The sequence below is a fragment of the Miscanthus floridulus genome, chromosome 7 (assembly GCF_019320115.1).
Source record: "Miscanthus floridulus cultivar M001 chromosome 7, ASM1932011v1, whole genome shotgun sequence".
Taxonomy (NCBI): Eukaryota; Viridiplantae; Streptophyta; class Magnoliopsida; order Poales; family Poaceae; genus Miscanthus; species Miscanthus floridulus.
In genome coordinates this window covers 12589894-12609168 of record NC_089586.1, presented here as the reverse complement: position 1 = coordinate 12609168, position 19275 = coordinate 12589894, and the positions used below count along the sequence as shown (strand labels likewise).

Here is a 19275-nt window from a genome sequence, read left to right as displayed (position 1 = left end):
CATCAGAACAAGGATTAGCCCAAGACATCTTTGAGAGTCTTGTATACACTTTGTAATTTGCATTATTCTACAGCATGAGCTACCTTGTTATTCATCTGAAAATCTACACGAGGTTGGAAAAAAATTGTCCAAGTTTTCTGAAAAGTGTAAATACAAACGATTGTTGGTTTGTTGCATCAGGCGATTGATGTGTGCCCTCCTCAGGCACTGGAAAGCTGACCAGCCATTGCTTCACCCTGTCTCGCTTTGCCACAAGCCGCCTTTTGTTCCTTGTAGACAGCTGTAGGGGGCTCCCCATCCGGCTCAGTACCTCTTGTGCCAGTTCACGCACTTTAGGCTCACCTCGGACATCACTGTGTTTTCCAATGCCACACACCACTGACACCTCCAATGGCAATTCACGACCCTTTACCGCATCCACCCATTGCAGCATCAGCACATAGACTGAAACTCTACTGAATCCGTGCAGATTCAGCTTCACCTCTGTTTCTGACCACTCCATCGCTTTGTCAAGCACCGATGAGGAGGCCAGAAGTTCTTGCACCAGCTCGGCTTCTGCTGCCGGTGTAGATACAGACCTGAGCCTCTTGACCAACCCCGTCGTTGACAGTGGAAGTGAAGGATCCAGCTCTTGAACCACCGAAGCGAGTGAGGAACATGAGTTGAGCACAAAGTTGTAGCCTTTCATAATTGGCGCGAAGCGCAATTTCCGCATCTTCTTTAACCATGCCAGCATCTTGGAATGATCACGGCAGGAGCTGTAGCATGAAAGCACAGTGTCCACTGCGTCAGTGCCGAAGCGGATGCCAGCATCTACCATGGACGCAATAACCCGCTCCATGTCGGCCAGTGAGCCAGACTTGCCATAGCATTTCGCGACCGACCCAAACTGGAAGGACTCAGACTGGTATCCTAGAGAAACCATCTCCCTAAGTGTTTTCTCAGCCTCGGTGGCCAGACCCATCAGGCACAAGGACTTTATCATGGCCATGTAGGTCTTGCGCCCAGAGAGCAGCATGGGCCGTAGCTCAGCATAGAAATCCATCGCCCGGTCCTTCAGTCCACGAGAGGAGAAAGCTGCCATGAGCTCGCAGTAGAAGAGAGCTACCTCACTGGTGGACTGGAGATGCTGCGCGATGGAGTAGGAGATGAGAGACCTTGATTCTCCAGTGCTTCCATTGGCTTCAAGCAAGGCGGCAACTGCCGCAGCATGGATAGAGCTCCATTTGAACCACGGGGCCTGTGTGACCGCCTCATAGAACTGCAACAACAATAGAAGTTACCGGTTTATGACGAATCAGGTGATGATTTTTTTCTTCTTCTGCGTGGACCATTTTGGAGTTTGGAATATAGTTCAACAAGCTAAGACATTTCCAAATGTTCTTGGAATGCACACGCACAAGTTAAGTATGAATGCAATGACAGTTCATCAGAAAAAAGGCACTCACACTACGGTCGCTCGAATTCAGAGCTAACAACTAGCAAAAGTTGAATCTATTGCTCACAGATTGTAATGCCAGGTACAAGGACAAGCATAAGACTTCAAATTTATTTTGTGTTGGAAAAAATGACGAAGCTTTCTTGGTACGGCTGAGAGAGGGAGCGCACCGGGATGGCGAGGGGGTTGGAATCCATGAGGAGCCTGGAGAGCGCGGCGCGCTCCGACTTGGTGCCGACGTAGCTGCGGATGACGCGCTCGGCCGCGCCCGCCGTCACCGTGCGCTCCAGCTCCGACATGAGCCGCCGCTCGCTCCGCCAGCTGGAGCCCCCGCCCGACGCGACCCGGCGCAGCGAGGCCGAAGCCACGGGGGAGAACCTCCGCCGCTGGGCTGCCGGCGCCGGCGCCGGCGCCGGTAGGGACGCCGCCGCTGGCATCGCTGCTTGGGCTTGGCGGAGCCGCCTGTGCTGGTGCCTGATGGATGTGGATGAGGTGAGAGATGACACGATGTGCCCGCCTTTTTTATGATTTATCCATACCATCGCGCCGCGCCGAGCTGCCAGCCTGTGACTGACGAGCGGATAATTCCATCTGTGCGCTGCGGCGGCACACTCCCCACCAGAGACCACGCCTCGGTCGCCGGCCGCCGCGCCTCGCCGCGCACGCGACGATGCTGGTCCCGACCGCTTCCGTACCCTGCCTGTCCTCCCCGGCTCCGCCGACACCTACGTCCACAACGGCGCCTACTCACCTCATCCGCCTCCCTCCCCTCACAACCCACCCCCGCGCGCGCCGGTGCCGGTGCCGGTGCCGCGCCAGGCCGCCGAGAGCTGGACCGGCGCCCACGCCTCCGCCTCCGCCGGCGCCGTCGTCTCGCCCGGCGAGGGACCGCGTGATCGAGTTCGGCAAGCACAGGGGCCAGATGCTGGGCACGCTGCCGCCGTCGTACCTCCGGTGGGTCGCGGCCGAACTCGACTACGGGGACACCGCGCCCTGGGCGGACCTCGCGCGCGACGTCCTCGACGACCCCGTCTACGTCGACCGCGTCGAGTGGGAGCACGCGCACCGCTTCCTCCGCGGTGATGCCGACGGCTACGACTACGCTTTCGACGACGGCGGCGACGGGCCGCTCCAGGAGATGGCCGAGCGCTTCGGATGGGACCTCTCCGACGAGGAGGGGTGGGGCCGCCTCGATTTCCGCCTCCTCGGCACATCCTACGGCGGCCGCATTCCAAGGAAGGGCGCCCGCAAGAAGCAAAGCAACAGCAACAGCTCCACCGGCGGCGGCGCCAAGAAGGGCTCCCTGTTCGACGCCGCCGGGGCTGACCCGGGCGGCACCGGGGCGAAGCGCGACGAGAGGAGGGAGCGGGTGCGGATGAGGAGGGAGGAGCAGGTGAGGACGGCCAAGATGGACATGCTCGGGGTGAATGCCGGCGTGGCGGACGGCGGTGTCCTGGGGTCGTCGTCGGCCAGGAACCAGGCTCAGATCAGGACGGCCAAGAAGGAGATTTTGGGACTGGGTCGGGGCAGCCGCGCCGGCGAGATGCTCGACGTGAAGAGGACGCCGGACAAAGGCGGACAGGGCGCCAGTCCCTTCCCCGGCCGTCAAGCATTCCTCGACAAGGTCAGGAAGCTCAAATGATAGCTAAGCTAGGATTTCCGATGCTAGTAGAGTAGGATGAGTTGTACTTACATGTAATTTCTTCGATTTGCTGAGGTTTGGGGTATTGTTGATGATCAGTCTGTTCACAATAATCCTGCTCTTGAGATTGTGCCGGAAGTCAAAATGCATCAGTCAAGTCAGTCAAGAGCTACGTTTGATCAAATTAAAAGTTCGCTGAAACAGGACACACTTCTGTACAACTACAGCAGAAAAAATTATCATCTATGATAAATCTCAGAGTTACTGGCATGAAGAGGATTGTTTCTCATTAGCAGGAATTTATTTCAGCACATTTCATCTATATCAGTCGTTAGGACATTCAACAAAAACATCTACGATTACATACATGAGACAGAGAAACAAAACAAAAGGCAATTGAGCCAAAAAGAGAAAAGCAACTGCAATCACACGAGAAAATCGTCAGCCTGTTCGGCTGGGGCTGAAACGATCGTATACGATCGTGGATTATTACCGCTGGCTGGTTTGGTGTGAGAGAAAAATACTGTTCTGGCTGGAAATTTACGATCGTTTACGACCAAACGAACAGGCCAGCAGCATGGGCCGTAGCTCAGCGTAGAAATCCATCGCCCGGTCCTTCAGTCCACGAGAGGAGAAAGCCGCCATGAGGTCGCAGTAGAAGAGAGCTACCTCACTGGTGGACTGGAAATGCTGCGCGATGGAGTCGGAGATGAGAGACCTTGATTCTCCAGTGCTTCCATTGGCTTCAAGCAAGGCCGCAACTGCCGCAGCATGGATGGAGCTCCATTTGAACCACTGGGCCTGTGTGACCGCCTCATAGAACTGCAAGACGAATCAGGTGATGATTTTTTTTTCTTCTGCGTGGACCATTTTGGAGTTTGGAATATAGTTCAACAAGCTAAGACATTCAAAATGTTCTTGGAATGCACACGCACAAGTTAAGTATGAATGCAATGACAGTTCATCAGAAAAAGGCACTCACACTACGGTCGCTCGAATTCAGAGCTAACAACTAGCAAAAGTTGAATCTATTGCTCACAGATTGTAATGCCAGGTACAAGGACAAGCATAAAACTTCAAATTTATTTTGTGTTGGAAAAAATGACGAAGCTTTCTTGGTACGGCTGAGAGAGGGAGCGCACCGGGATGGCGAGGGGGTTGGAATCCATGAGGAGCCTGGAGAGCGCGGCGAGCGCGGCGCGCTCCGACTTGGTGCCGACGTAGCTGCGGATGACGCGCTCGGCCGCGCCCGCCGTCACCGTGCGCTCCAGCTCCGACATGAGCCGCCGCTCGCTCCGCCAGCTGGAGCCCCCGCTCGACGCGACCCGGCGCAGCGAGGCCGAAGCCACGGGGGAGAACCTCCGCCGCTGGGCTGCCGGCGCCGGCGCCGGTAGGGACGCCACCGCTGGCATCGCTGCTTGGGCTTGGCGGAGCCGCCTGTGCTGGTGCCTGATGGATGTGGATGAGGTGAGAGATGACACGATGTGCCCGCCTTTTTTATGATTTATCCATACCATCGCGCCGCGCCGAGCTGCCAGCCTGTGACTGACGAGCGGATAATTCCATCTGTGCGCTGCGGCGGCTCACTCCTCACCAGAGACCACGCCTCGGTCGCCGGCCGCCGCGCCGCGCCGCGCACGCGACGATGCTGGTCCCGACCGCTTCCGGACCCTGCCCGTCCTCCCCGGCTCCGCCGACACCTACGTCCACAACGGCGCCTCCTCACCTCATCCGCCCCCCTCCCCTCACAACCCACCCCCGCGCGCGCCGGTGCCGGTGCCGGTGCCGCGCCAGGCCGCCGAGAGCGGGACCGGCGCCCACGCCTCCGCCTCCGCCGGCGCCGTCGTCTTGCCCGGCGAGGGACCGCGTGATCGAGTTCGGCAAGCACAGGGGCCAGATGCTGGGCACGCTGCCGCCGTCGTACCTCCGGTGGGTCGCGGCCGAACTCGACTACGGGGACACCGCGCCCTGGGCGGACCTCGCGCGCGACGTCCTCGACGACCCCGTCTACGTCGACCGCGTCGAGTGGGAGCACGCGCACCGCTTCCTCCGCGGTGATGCCGACGGCTACGACTACGCTTTCGACGACGGCGGCGACGGGCCGCTCCAGGAGATGGCCGAGCGCTACGGATGGGACCTCTCCGACGAGGAGGGGTGGGGCCGCCTCGATTTCCGCCTCCTCGGCACATCCTACGGCGGCCGCATTCCAAGGAAGGGCGCCCGCAAGAAGCAAAGCAACAGCAACAGCTCCACCGGCGGCGGCGCCAAGAAGGGCTCCCTGTTCGACGCCGCCGGGGCTGACCCGGGCGGCACCGGGGCGAAGCGCGACGAGAGGAGGGAGCGGGTGCGGATGAGGAGGGAGGAGCAGGTGAGGACGGCCAAGATGGACATGCTCGGGGTGAATGCCGGTGTGGCGGACGGCGGTGTCCTGGGGTCGTCGTCGGCCAGGAACCAGGCTCAGATCAGGACGGCCAAGGAGATTTTGGGGCTGGGTCGGGGCAGCCGCGCCGGCGAGATGCTCGACGTGAAGAGGACGCCGGGGAAAGGCGGACAGGGCGCCAGTCCCTTCCCCGGCCGTCAAGCATTCCTCGACAAGGTCAGGAAGCTCAAAGGTGATGAATGATAGCTAAGCTAGGATTTCCGATGTTAGTAGAGTAGGATGAGTTGTACTTACATGTAATTTCTTCGATTTGCTGAGGTTTGGGGTATTGTTGATGATCAGTCTGTTCACAATAATCCTGCTCTTGAGATTGTGCCGGAAGTCAAAATGCATCAGTCAAGTCAGTCAAGAGCTACGTTTGATCAAATTAAAAGTTCGCTGAAACAGGACACACTTCTATACAACTACAGCAGAAAAAATTATCATCTATGATAAATCTCAGAGTTACTAGTCAGCCTGTTCGGGAGACCGTATCGTATCGTGGATTATTTACTGCTGGCTGGTTTGATGTGAGAGAAAAACACTGTTCCCGGCTGAAAATTTACGATCGTTTACGAGCAAGCGAACAGGATTGTTTCTCATTAGCAGGAATTTATTTCAGCACATTTCATCTATATCAGTCGTTAGGACATTCAACAAAAACATCTACGATTACATACATGAGACAGAGAAACAAAACAAAAGGCAATTGAGCCAAAAAGAGAAAAGCAACTGCAATCACACGAGAAAATCGTCATCGTGACTGTACAACTACAGCACACTATTCCATTTGCATCAGAACTTCACAAGTATGCTGTGATTACAGCGTGCATCAAGCACCAACATTGCATTGGAGTAACTATCGTGGGTGCCCAGTGCCCTTCAGTGGCTTCTCTTCAGTGCTGCAAGAAAACCTGACTTTGTTTTGTGGCGACCCTCAGGGTCTGTTTTTACCTGTTTCAAAGTAAGACATCACAATGCTCAGTTCTGGAGAGTAATATTAGACAGCAAAGACATTGTCGACTTGATTTTCGTGTTGTAGAGTAAAATCATGATAATTTTGTTTAGACATGTGATTGATAAACTAGAAGTGAGAACCGGAAATGCAGGACTGACCTCTTTGGAGAGTTTCTGTAGGATTTCCAGTATTTCGGAGAAGTCAGGCCTTTCAGTTGGATCTCGATGCCAACATTTCTGAAGCAGCTCGATAAGCTTGGGATGAGTGTCTTTTGGGATCATTGGCCTAATACCCTGCAGAGAATGCGTGTGGGTGAATCAAGTTGTTCATAATGTGAGTCTCCACATGAGCAGATAATATGGCCTTACCCAAAAATTACTAGAAACTGTAAAAATCTCTATAAAAAGCTCTGAAACAAAAGGTTTCAATATTTATTTTAACAAAAAAAAAAGAAAAGAAACGGCTACCTGTTTCACTTGAAATCAACAATTAAGAGTATGTTTTGTACACAGTTTTTTTTTGTGTGGCAGTAATACAAATCCCGTTGCTTTAAATATGTGTTTTAGTGATAAAGTTTTCTACTTTTCTTATTTCCATGAGAACTTGTAGCATACAGAATGAACTTGTTCCTCTAATCTCATGTATATATATAATCTATTAATAAACAAATGCATAGCCAAGGATGATGGTCCAGTATTTAAATGACTCTTCCTGAAAGAGCAAAGGCTGGCATCACTTCTAAAAGACTGTTTTCTAACAGAACTGCACTGCTCCCTGTTCCCAAGTGTCTGCATATGCCGCTACCTAAAATAAGAACTGAATAAAATACTACAGCACCTCCTAGATGTATGTATCTATCGAAGACTCCATTAGGTCATATCCTTAGGGCTGCTAATAACGTAACTACGGAAGCCAAATGCACTTACCTTCTGAACAACACCTATTGCTGCTTGCAGTGGTGTTAGGTACTCGTAAGGGATCTGAGGAATCAAAAAGTTTGAAAATCAATAGACTCTTATGAGTAATTTATATACAAACTAAAAATAGAAAACACAAACTGTGCATAATCATGTAGAAGAATGCAACTGCAGTTACCTTGCCGGTTAGCAGTTCCCACAGAACAATAGCAAAGCTAAAAACATCTGCTTTGTGATCGTAGGGCTTATGTTCTATGACCTGAAATTTCAATAATAACATCACTATCATTATTTAAGAAACAGACAAATATGCATTGTTCTTTTTTGAAATACGTATTCATGACAGTGCACCTCAGGTGCCATCCAACGGTAAGTTCCAGTTTCTGCAGTCATCACTCCAGATTGGTCTTTCACACGTGCAACACCAAAGTCTGCAACCTTTACAACCTGCAAAATGTATTCCTATTACCTTTTGAGATCTATCGATCATCAATCACAACAAAGACAGCTCTGCACATTCTAAATCAAACAAACATTATGATTCTGTTTTGAGTTGGTTAGTCATCTAGAATGTCATGCTCAAGTTTTTGCTGGTTTCCCTTTAATTAACTGTGTAGTTGTATGGTTTTGGTTCCCAGTTTCACTCGTAAACTGGGTTAAGTCTTTCCTCTAGTGAAGTCCAGGAACTCCATGCCCTTTTCCGAAGTATTTTCTTAAAAAAAACATGATTTAGGGCTTTGGAAAAAAAACTGACCCTGTTTTCATCCATGAGAAGGTTTGCAGTCTTGAGATCACGGTGAATTATGTTGTTTTGGTGCAGGTAGTTCATTCCTTTAGAGATGTCGGTTGCCACTTTCAGTATTTCAGGAAGCTTGAAAGCATTATTATTTTTGTGGAGGTAATCATAGACACTCCCTCCTGACATGAAATCTGAGACAAGGAAATGCAAAAATGGGGTAAGGGGATCAAACACCATAGAAATTTATTGACATGCCTACTGCAGAGATGAATCTCATCGTAGTATACCCGTTACTATATACAACGTTGGTTGTCTTGTACAGGCACCAATAAATTGCACGACATTCCTGTGACGGACCTTTCTGCAAGCATGTATAAACCAAGAAACATTTGCATGATTAACAATGTTGAGAGGCATTTATGAACTATTATTAAAACCTACACTAGGTATTTGACATCTTCAACATTACTGAAATTAATTGTAGCTGGGAGGGGCAACTGTCTTTGGAAAGATCATGTCAGTAAAAAATTTCAAACGAACCTCATGATGTACACTTCTTGTGCAAAATCTCGGTACATATCTGCACTGATGCGCTCAGGCCTCACTATTTTGATGGCCACGTCCTGATTGCAGTATGTTCCACGGTACCTAAGCAAGCCCAAGTATCAGATGAAGCTCTGAATAGGTTCCCATTTCCACGTTATTGAGTAAGGAAAACTGAAACTTACAGGTCGCCATTTGATCCGGAAGCAACTTTGCTTCCAAACTTAAGCAGTTTAAGGTCAATTTCCCAAACATCTGCACCATCTGTTGGAATTTCAACACTTGTAGATGGCATACCTTGTCCACCTTGTGGACCTTCTGATGATGGTGATGATGAGCTTGATACAGGCCAAGCTCGTGTCTGTAGAAAGCTAACTTACCACAGTTAAACAGTCGCTCATAATTTCAGAACAAATCACTATAGAAGCACTGTGTCAAATATGAAACGTTCAAAGTAACACTTTCATGGTATCCATCAAGATTTGAACTTTGCCAATCACAAGATCTTTTGTATTCATTTGTTTCAGATAGAATTAACGTTTTTTATCTTCTTCAACAAACTAACTTCTCAAGAAAAGCAGAGAGAACAATTTAAGTAAATACCAAGAGAGCAAAAGGTTGCTTTTTATGGAGCTAACAACTTCACAAAAGGAAGGGAGGAAGGAAGCTTATACCTCAGCATTGTGAAATTTCTGAAGCAACTTTCCTTGCAGCTGCTCAGTACTCTAGAAGTTGCAGCAAAATAATAATATTAATATTAATATAGCAGCATAAAAATATTACACGTTGCTGAACTAAAAGAAGCCTTAATAAGCAAATAACCCATTTCAGCGATATAATGGAAGCAGAGAGAAACTATGTACCTCAAGATGCCATCCAGTGACGACAAATACATCCAATGAGTAGCCATCAATTGTTGAAAATGCATGTGCTTCTTGGATGTCAAGACCGAGCTCAGCAAGCAAACAGGTCAGCTGTAAAATAATGCATAGATGACAGAGTGTCAGGTGGCAAGTAGTTGCCAGTTCACAACAGAAGTTTACTCTGGAAATGGCTTTAATGTATTTTGTTAGTTTCTTCCTACTATTACCAAGTTCTTTGTTAAAACTATTTTTTCATTCATTATGTATGCTGACTTCTTAATTTACTGAATTTAGTTAGCTCTATCAACTATGCCAGGGCTAATTCTGTGAGTAGCCGTGTCAAAGAATTTCCACACTCCAAGGAAAAAGAAGTGTGACTACCTGACTAAGGAGCTTTGGCTTATCAATAGTTGCAAAAGTTATCTCATGCATTGGCCTGCAAGATTCAGAACAGAGAGAACAATGAGTTAACAGAGAATATAACTTCTCAAATTGTTTGCATATCAACAGGCTCTATATGTCCCTAAATATGAGCTTAAGTTTTATGTACTCGGGAAAAGTGAAGGCCTCCACATATGATAATCTATCAGTTTCATGCAATGTCATCAAACCAGAATGAAACAAAAAGCTTAAAGATGCTAGCTAAGGCAAGTATCGGCCTTTTTGGAGATGCTTCCACCCCTAACCAAGATTCATATATATATCAAACTTAAGAAAGTGTGGATTTTCTTGTATTCAAGGAAAATAGTACATATCCACATATCAAGATCAGTGTTTTTAAAGAAAAGGCACGTCAAGACATATATGGAGCCGATTCGCAGCAAAGCATTAGAGATTACTGTCTACTGCTCTCATTTTTTTTAATAAAGGAAAAAAATGCATTCTTCGAAAGGTAAATACCACCACAATTTAGCCATGTTAGCCATTTGTAAAACTGCAACTCCGAAATATCAGAAACAGTCTATTGGGGGTCCAGAAGGGTGATTTTATTCATATTATACATCCTGAAATGCTAAACAAATAAGGAAAGAAAAAACCGAAAATCCAGCATCGCATAGGAGGAAATTGTTTACCTGGAAATGAGATGTACACTGTGATCAGTATCATTGGTGCTCCTGACGTCACCCTCATTTGTTTCGAGCCCGAGCGCCTCTAGATTGGAGGAAGAACCAAATGCAGGGGGTGGGTGAGCCCTGAAACGTTGTGCACGACGTTACTATAACATACAAAAGAAACCAAGATCTATAGGCGCATGAAAGAAAGAAACTTTATCCAGATCTAAATATCGATGATACATACATCTGGCCGGCCACATGATTATTAGAAGCAATCGTCTCCATGTCAGGGATCACAAGAATCGGCCGTATCACCATCAATAATCCTAGAAACCTGATGAGCAAGCATGCAAATAACAGTTTTGCTTCAGAAATCACGGACGATCACATAATGGGGAGTTGCTGTATTTCAGGTGCCTGGATTTTTAGAGATTTTCAGACAATAATCTTACACAAACAACTAGCGCAACTAAAAGGACAACTCACAAGAGACAATTTACAATGTTTTTCTACAGCCAAACAATGACAAAATTGCATGTTGTCAACAACAACAACAAAAAATCAGGCACCTGAGATATAGGAGAAGTGTTAATTAATCTATCCTATCCAAGAATTGAGTTTAACGACCAAAAAGAAACGATCAATGCTCTTGTAACCTCCAAACTTTATATTGCGCCATTCGAACAGGTTAAAGAATTAATGTACAAATTGCTGAACCAAAAACATCAACACAAAGGTGCATCATATCTTTACAAGCTCTACATACACTCATTGGTAGGATGAAACATGTCGAAAAGGTGTGTGAACTCCTGGAACAAAAGGATAATAACATCATAAAAAGCATCTTTTCACAATCTTAGACTTTGGTATTATCGAACACAGAGAGGTACTTGGTCAGGAACCGATGCACACATTTCTGAACGAAGCACAAATCAAAATCGACGCGTGTGCGACATGCAACCATGCGATTACAGTGGGATCCAATTCCAATGGGTGGATGGATGGATTACTGGATTTCTGACCTGCACGACGCGCACGGACAAGGCGGGCCGGCGTTCCGGATCGCGCGCCTCCTCGAGCAGCCGCTGGTGGGTGACCACGTCGTCCGCCCTCTCCGCGTTCACATCCAGCGCGTACCTGCGCAAGCGAACGCATGCGTGTCGTCAGGCCTCAACCGATCGAAGCAACGCCAACGCAGCGGCCTGTAGATCACGGGAAATCTCGATCGTCAGGCGGCGGCGGCGTCCCCAAAGCGAGCGGCTCACCGGGCGGGGAGGCGGTGGAAGTGGGCCCAGAGCGCGTCCTCGAAGGCCGGGGAGGCCGCGGCGGCGGAGGAGGAGCGCAGGCGGGCGAGCACCTCGTTGTACACCTCGAGGCGGCGGCCGTGCTTGTCCGTCCGGCGTCCCCCCGCGCCGGCCTCGGACTGCCGCCGCGGCTGCACCGGCGGCGGGGGACTATCCACGGCCATGGATCTACCGAAGAACGACTAGCCGCGGGCGCGCGGCGAGTCGATCGAAAAGCGACGCGGCGTGCACGGAGGAGGACACGAGACGACCGTGCTGCGCCTACTGCTCTTGCATGGGAGGTGGTGGCACGCACGTGAAGAGGCGGCGACAAAGGCGAGAGCTTTATAGCGACGGGACGGAGAGGGAGATCGAGGCAGCGAGTAATGAGTCGGAGACGGTCGCCTTGGCTAATTCGGAGAAGAACAATACTCGTAATAGTAAACCTTAACCTTTGGATCATCAGTAAATAAAGGAAAAAATAATTAGTGAGATCCAGTCCAAGGTTAGGAGGAATGAAGGAAATCAGAGTAGATTTCGGAAAGAAATTACTGACCTTTAATTTGTATTCGTCCTATACGCTTCATTACCGTGTAATCCCTCCGTCCCTAAATGTTAGTCGTCACAATTTACGTGCCGATAACTTTAACTCAATTTATAGGAAATGCGTGCAACGTTTCTATCTCCAAATAAATTTATTAAAAAACTAGATTCAAATATCTATCAACGATATTAACTATGTATTATAAATATTAATATTTTTTTAATATATATTTAGTCAAGTTGTTTATCGGAAAGTGAAAACGACATACATTTAGGGACGGAGGGAGTATTACTTATAAATTTGCAGTGGTTTGTGTTTCCAAAAGGGCATATATTTTTTAGAAATATGGAAATCGAAGAATTAAATTTTGGAGATAAGGCTGAATGAGGTGGCTGTCTCACCTTGCTTTGGTAGGATTTGGATTTGGATGCCCAGGATAATAATAAGCAAAATAATCCGGGCCGGAAACCAAGTCAAATGTGATGTGGAGAACCGAAGAAGTTGTACGACAAGCCATTCTTTGTTTGCAAACTGCAAGGAACAACAGGTCAACACTCCATGGGACCATGGCGCATTGGGACATGTATACAGTAGGCGTCTGCAAACCAGCAGGTACGCATGCATGCAAAAGGAAAGTTCAAGAGCTGGTGGATGGCCTGGACACCCAGCGAGCTGACTAGATAGGCACCCAACTTGGGTAGTAGTAGTAGTAGGATTATGTTTTAAAATTAGTATCAAACACAGCATGATAGCACAGATAAATCCTAAGGATATTGTTGAATATTTGGGCAATAATGGTTTGTTAACTCCACGGATGTTTTTGGATCTTGAGCTAGCTAGCATCTGGATATGAGTCAATGCCAGACCAATTTAATTAATTTGACAAACTGACAAGCTAAACACCCTACTCTGAGTCACTAAGCCAGGTTCAGTGGAGTTTTGTGTCTCGGTTTTCAAACTTTCGTGTCTTGAAAATAGTGTGGACTCATTTCATCCTACGAAACATTGATCATATCTCTCTTCGTTAATACTGTAAATATTTACTAAGTTGATAGTTTATTTAATATAAAACTCATGAAACTTCCAATGAGATTGGCCTAAACTTATCTTATTTCAAGAAGGGAAAAAAGCAAAGCAATCATGCAAATAGATAAAAAAGGGTTCAACATGCCTAAATGAAAAGGCAATACAACTTTGTGCCGTATTAACTACTCGTGAAAAAGATCCATCTTGAGACGAAGCAGGGATTTGCTATATACTATATGTCAGACAGATTTTAGGAGGAAAATATGTCAATCTACTGACCTTATGTTCATGCACAAAGATTTGTGTAGGTCTTCTCCTATAACCACCACATGAACTCTCACAAAGTTAGGGTTTTCGATTTGTGAATAGGGGATTGGGGCTTGTGTTTTTTTGCCCTTCGGTGATAAAGGGATGACTAGGAGGTTGTTGGGCCAGCGGTGGTGGTGGAAGGTGGATCAGACTAGATGGCTAGGCGGTGGGGGCGTTGTATGTTGTGGTGTTGGGTAGTTGGATGGTGCCACAGTGGAGACGTCTGATTTAGCTGGATTGGCAAGGGAGACATTGCGAGGGTGGGAGTTTAGGCACTGCGAGTCTATGACTGAGGAGGGCGAGGGCATCGTGATCGGGAGAGAAAATACTATACTATGGCTGATAAGCTAGGTCGATGGTTTCTACGGCTGATAAGCTGGCTGAATCTGTTTTGTTGGCGAGGGCGTCGTGATCGGGAGAGAAAACATTGTACCATGGCTGATAAGCCAGGCTGATGGTTTCTGCGGCTGATAAGCCGGCTGAAACTATTTTGTTGTGAAAGAAAAACATTGTACCATGGCTGATAAGCCTAAGTGAACAGAGCGTAGGTTGTTATCCGGGTGGGGAGACAAAGGAGCTGGGGATGACGTGGTTGAGTGAACAATTGATGGAGGTGGAGAGCGGCGGGAGCACCATCGTAATCGACATGAAGCATAATTTTTGCACCTCTTGCAACTCTCTTCAGCACCCCTACAACGCAACACGCGACACACATGCAATAAAACTCTTCTCAAGTATTGGACATAAGATATGTGTACCTAAAACAATGTGCGAACTTGTGTGTTGTCCCTCTGATTGACTATGGGTGATGCGCTAATTACACTCTTTTGCGGGAAAGAACACCGACAATAAACAACATATATGTACATGGAGTTTATATGGAGAATTATTTGGAGAAAACCTAAAGGAAGTCGAAGATAATAGAAAAACGCGAGAAGATAGTGAAGTAGGAAAAAGAAAAGGTATCGACCACTCTAAGATTTATAAAGCTAGTCTCAATAGGAAGTTTTATGACATTGTTTTCAAGACTGTCATGTCATATAAAATAAAATGACACATGCACTTTCAATAGAAAAGTTTCATTTTATGGTCTCAGAGACATTTAATTTTATGACTCATAGAGAGTTGATAATTGTACCAAAAAGAGTTTAATCCACATAAAACTCATTTCTTCTCTTTCTTCTTAAAAATGTTGCCATGTCATCCAAAATATTTATGTGACATCTTATTAAATACAGATGAATTTTTCGCAGAAAATACCCTAAGTAGTCCGGACACTACTGGAAACAAAAAATCCTTGTCGGTTCAGTACCGACAGGAAAATACCAAAAACCAACAGGGCAATAGGCAAACTAATTTCCCTATCGGTGTACCGACAGAACTGGATACAAAAGATTCCCTATCGGCCGCAGGGTGTAGACTTTTATCCCTGCTGCCTGAAGTGGACAGCAAAAATATTGTTTCCGACATAGAATGATTTTCCCTGTCAGTTTTGACCCACCAGGAAAATTGATTTATACCGACCGGGCAAGGAGTTATTATTATCTTGTCGTTGGTATTCAACACAGGAAAGTGTACAATTGCTAAACGTGGCCATTACCATGACATCTTCTGTACTAGTATATGCTTCTCGTTTTCTACTAATCAAAGTCCAGTGAGATTGATGCGACGGAGTAAAATCATTAGATGACTTTTGGCGCTCGCACACACACTACCTCCTTAAAAAAAGGAATAAACTGGAGTAGTGGAGGATATGCTTATACCGATCCGCCGCATCACAGAACACATTATTGCTTGGTATACATATATGAATTAAGAATGTGATTAGTTAATTGGTCGGTTAATAAACTTTAATCTATTCGAGGATAAGCATCGCTACGCGCGCCCGCCTTGGACGGGTTAGAAATTAGAATATGCCTCTGCTTTCAAACGGATCTCGGCGTCTCAAATGGTGTGTATTTAATTACTCCGTACTATTTGATTTTTTTAGCGGACACTGTGCTTTAGTAGTATAATTGAGTTAGTCTATCGATCAGGTGTTGGATCATTTGTTATCCACGGGAGCATATAGGGGGCTTATTTGGCAAAACTTTATGGGCTTGTTTGATACACCCAACTAAAGTTTAGCTAGCTAAAATTTCAAAGCTAAACTTTAGTCAGTTAAAAGTTATCTCAGCTAAACTTTAGATTGGTTGTTTGATCATCGAGCTAATAGACTCAGCTAAACTTTAGCTAGGTTAAAGTAGCTAAGTCCAGCTGAACTTTAGTCGATATTTTGGCTAGACCGTTTGGATCTCTAGATCAAAATATGTACATTAAAAAAATACTATATTTTAGACTTTAAGTACGGTTGAGACTCGGAGAACATTAGATGAATCATTTTGATTATAATTAATTGGTATTAATGTGTAAATATTTAAATAATTTAATTTAGTATAAAAGTACATATACAATCCAGATCTCGGATCTGAAACTATACCGGATTATAGCATTAGAAAAAAAAAGGTCAATACAAAGCTAACACCATTGCATTATGAGATATGCTCGCTCTAGTCCCCAATATAAGTCATTTAAAACTAAATATCATGACATTTCAATTGGAAGGAGTCATATGTATCACAATTATGAATTATGAAACCAATGTTCTTAACGAACCTTACACAAGTCATTCGTGTACGTGATGTGTTTCTTTATCCAAACTGGTACAGACCTAAATAATGCACTTGAATTGCTTTTACGACGAGCAAAAGTCTACACGCACTAATTACTGTAGCATTCATGCCGTCACGCATGAGGAAAGCACCAAACATACACTACTACAGAAGTTAACTGTAGGAGCGGCTCTAGAGCCTCTGTAGGGGCGGCTGCGCTAGCCGCCCTTCCCAGGATGTTCCTACAGAGGGTGCCTCTGTAGGGACGGTTTCATGACCGTCCCTGCAGTGCCCTCTGAAGGGGCGGCTGGTGTTTTCAGCCGCCCCTACAGTGCCCTCTGTAAGGGCGGCTGGTAATATCAGCCGCCCCTGTAGTGGACTTCTGTAAGGACGGCTGTATCACCAGCCGCTCCTGCTGTGTGTATTTGTAAGGGCGGTTCAATCAAGAACCGCCCCTACAGTGAATTTTCCAGCAAAATAAATAAATAATTCAAATTCAAATCTGACCATATATATATATATATATATATATATATATATATATATATATATATATATATATATATATATATATATATATATATATATATATATAATTCAAGTTCGAATCTGACCGCCACAAATATACATATATACATCCACAAACACAAGACCATCATCACAAATCATAATTCACAAAAGTCCATCATTACAACATAGTCCATTATGAAGTCCATCATTATAACATAGTTCATTAAGATATCCACAAGTCCACATGCAAAACAAAGTCCAAACCGTTCCAAAGTCTGATCCAAATCATACCACAAGTCCACATTGTCATCAACGGCCTAGGGCTAACCTATCAGTCTTCCGAAGGTGTTGGTACAGAGGATTACTACCTAAGTCGGAAAGAAGATGATGGTAAGTGCCTTTATGATACACAATCTGGTCCATTATAAGTTGCAAAGGTCGCCGACCATCTCTAAGAGCTCGTCATCCTTGTATGGGTTCCTTCTCGTGTCTTTATCTTTCTCCAACTAAAAGAGAACAAGTTTAGGTTTACTATATCACAACATATGTGAACTTTTCATACTACGAGCGAAGAGGTTCAAACTTACCAGACTAGGGTTTCTGTTGTAGCCACCGATGGTACTCATCATAATACATGTGTAGTATCCACAATGTAGACTCCCAGGCTTCTGCTTGGGGCACTATGTGTTTTGAATATGGAGATGTTAAGTAATGCTATTAACAGACACGTAATATATAGAGTACCAAAGTAAATGACACTTACCGCACATAGAGTTTTGACATACAACTTTTCCTTCCTATTTGGATGATGCCTCCCCTTATGTTCCTGGACATAGTGCCTGAATGCCCTGTTCTAATGGTTTTAGCCAATGCAACTTGTTAGTATCCCACATTGAACCTTATAAGTATGTATACAAACATAGTAGCTAAAATGAGGATTGTCAATATGTATACGTCTTGACAATCGTTATGAAGTCTTTGTATGTCTCGACTGGGAAATCCGCTGAATCAAAGACCCATGCCATGCTATGTGAGAGCCAGACACCTATGCAAATCCAGTGATCGCTGCATGAATTTAGCCATAGAAGGAACACATAAGCTCTTTTGCATCGAACAAAGTATATTGAACAAAGCTAAGTATACAGTCGAACTTACTTGAAGTGGTATGGTATCCATATATTATCGTGTTGTTGGAGATTTTTAAAACATAGGGCAATGTATGCCGCAACCTTGAGGGACTCTTCCAATATTTTCTTGTTCCTGATGTCCTCTTTCTTCTTAAGTGTCTTTCTAGCTCCTAGTTCTTTGTAATCTAGTTTCCACTCTTTAGGGTAATTAAAATTTGTTGATGCTATAGGTGAAGGGTCTATATACCCATGTTTCAGAGCTGGCCTCTTTTTCATAAAGTCCGCTTGCATTCGACAAATCACGGCGCGTGTTAGTTACAACAAAATTAAAAGATTACATTCATATCATATCGAGAGGGCAATGACTTACAGGCACCATATGCGAATCAGATTTATTTCCATTCGTCCGAGGTGGAAGCATGCCTGGATATCCTTAAACTCAACGGCAATTTGCCCACCTGGGGCTCCAAATGTGCCGGCAGGGATCCATGCTTGTAAGATTTCTAGTTCTGTTATCTGAGCACGCAAGTACCAATCATGGAACTTTCTCATTCCACATGGCAAGCACTGTATGACTCGGTTTGGTAGGAAGTTCTTGCCTTTTTCATATTTATCCGGGTAATTATTTGACCATTTGAGGTTATCAACAGCTGGATACTTGTTAAACCCTTTGTGCAGTTTGCTAGTGGTGCCCTCCTCAGTGGTGCCCTCCTCAGAAGCTGGTGCTCTGAATTCTTTTACTTGGTTCTTAGGCTTTAACTGGTCATGGGCCATCCACTTGTGCACCGACAAGACGTCATTAATGCCCATATACAATGGCCTTATCTTGATTGGGATTTTGTTTCGAGCTTCCCATTCGGGCACGTCCTTGTCAACTTGTGCATCACCTGCTCCAAGGGCCACTTGTTCTTCACGTATCAGCTGTTCACGAGGCAATTGCTGTTCATGAGACACTTGATGTTCATGTATCGGCTGCGCTTATTGAGAAGGATGTTGCATCTCATCATGCCTTTGCTCGGTACGAGCTGGAGAAGGACGTGGCATGTCATCATGCCCATGCTCGATACGAGGTGGAGAAGGATGTGGCATGTCATCATGCCCTTGCTCGGTACGAGGTGGAGAAGTCTCTAGCGTGTGGTGGTCATGGTCATAGGCCGGTGAGTATACCTCCCCGTCCTCGACGGGTCGCTCCAGAGGATGAACTTCAGTCGGAGTTGGCGAAGACTCGGTCAATACAATGTCCCATCTGTG

General features: G+C 46.1%; 3 protein-coding genes, 1 long non-coding RNA gene and 1 pseudogene across 4 annotated transcripts; 2 read left to right on the top strand and 3 right to left on the bottom strand.

Moving 5' to 3' along the window:
- Window positions 1–103: 103 nt before the first annotated feature.
- Window positions 104–4705, bottom strand: LOC136465078 (uncharacterized). The gene is made up of 7 exons (XM_066463961.1): window positions 4595–4705; window positions 4223–4529; window positions 3625–3902; window positions 3132–3195; window positions 2388–2891; window positions 1609–2163; window positions 104–1261 (listed from the first exon to the last, which is right to left on the bottom strand). Exons 2-7 carry the CDS (start codon window positions 4490–4492, stop codon window positions 104–106), a joined length of 2829 nt encoding a protein of 942 aa, XP_066320058.1. The 5' UTR covers window positions 4493–4529; window positions 4595–4705.
- Window positions 2092–3178, top strand: LOC136466533 (uncharacterized). Its single transcript, XM_066464972.1, has one exon. It carries the CDS (start codon window positions 2109–2111, stop codon window positions 3078–3080), a length of 972 nt encoding a protein of 323 aa, XP_066321069.1. The 5' UTR covers window positions 2092–2108; the 3' UTR covers window positions 3081–3178.
- Window positions 4706–4725: 20 nt separating the features above from the next.
- On the top strand, window positions 4726–5899 carry LOC136466532 (uncharacterized). The gene has a single exon (XM_066464971.1). The coding sequence runs from the start codon at window positions 4726–4728 to the stop codon at window positions 5701–5703; it is 978 nt and encodes a 325-aa protein (XP_066321068.1). The 3' UTR covers window positions 5704–5899.
- A 214-nt stretch (window positions 5900–6113) lies between these two features.
- On the bottom strand, window positions 6114–12188 carry LOC136466530 (serine/threonine-protein kinase STY46-like; annotated as a pseudogene).
- Window positions 12189–17489: 5301 nt separating this feature from the next.
- LOC136462594 (uncharacterized) lies at window positions 17490–18187 on the bottom strand. Its single transcript, XR_010760763.1, has 4 exons — window positions 18053–18187; window positions 17852–17962; window positions 17661–17745; window positions 17490–17577 (listed from the first exon to the last, which is right to left on the bottom strand). It is a non-coding gene; the product is annotated as an uncharacterized lncRNA (long non-coding RNA).
- Window positions 18188–19275: the final 1088 nt, after the last annotated feature.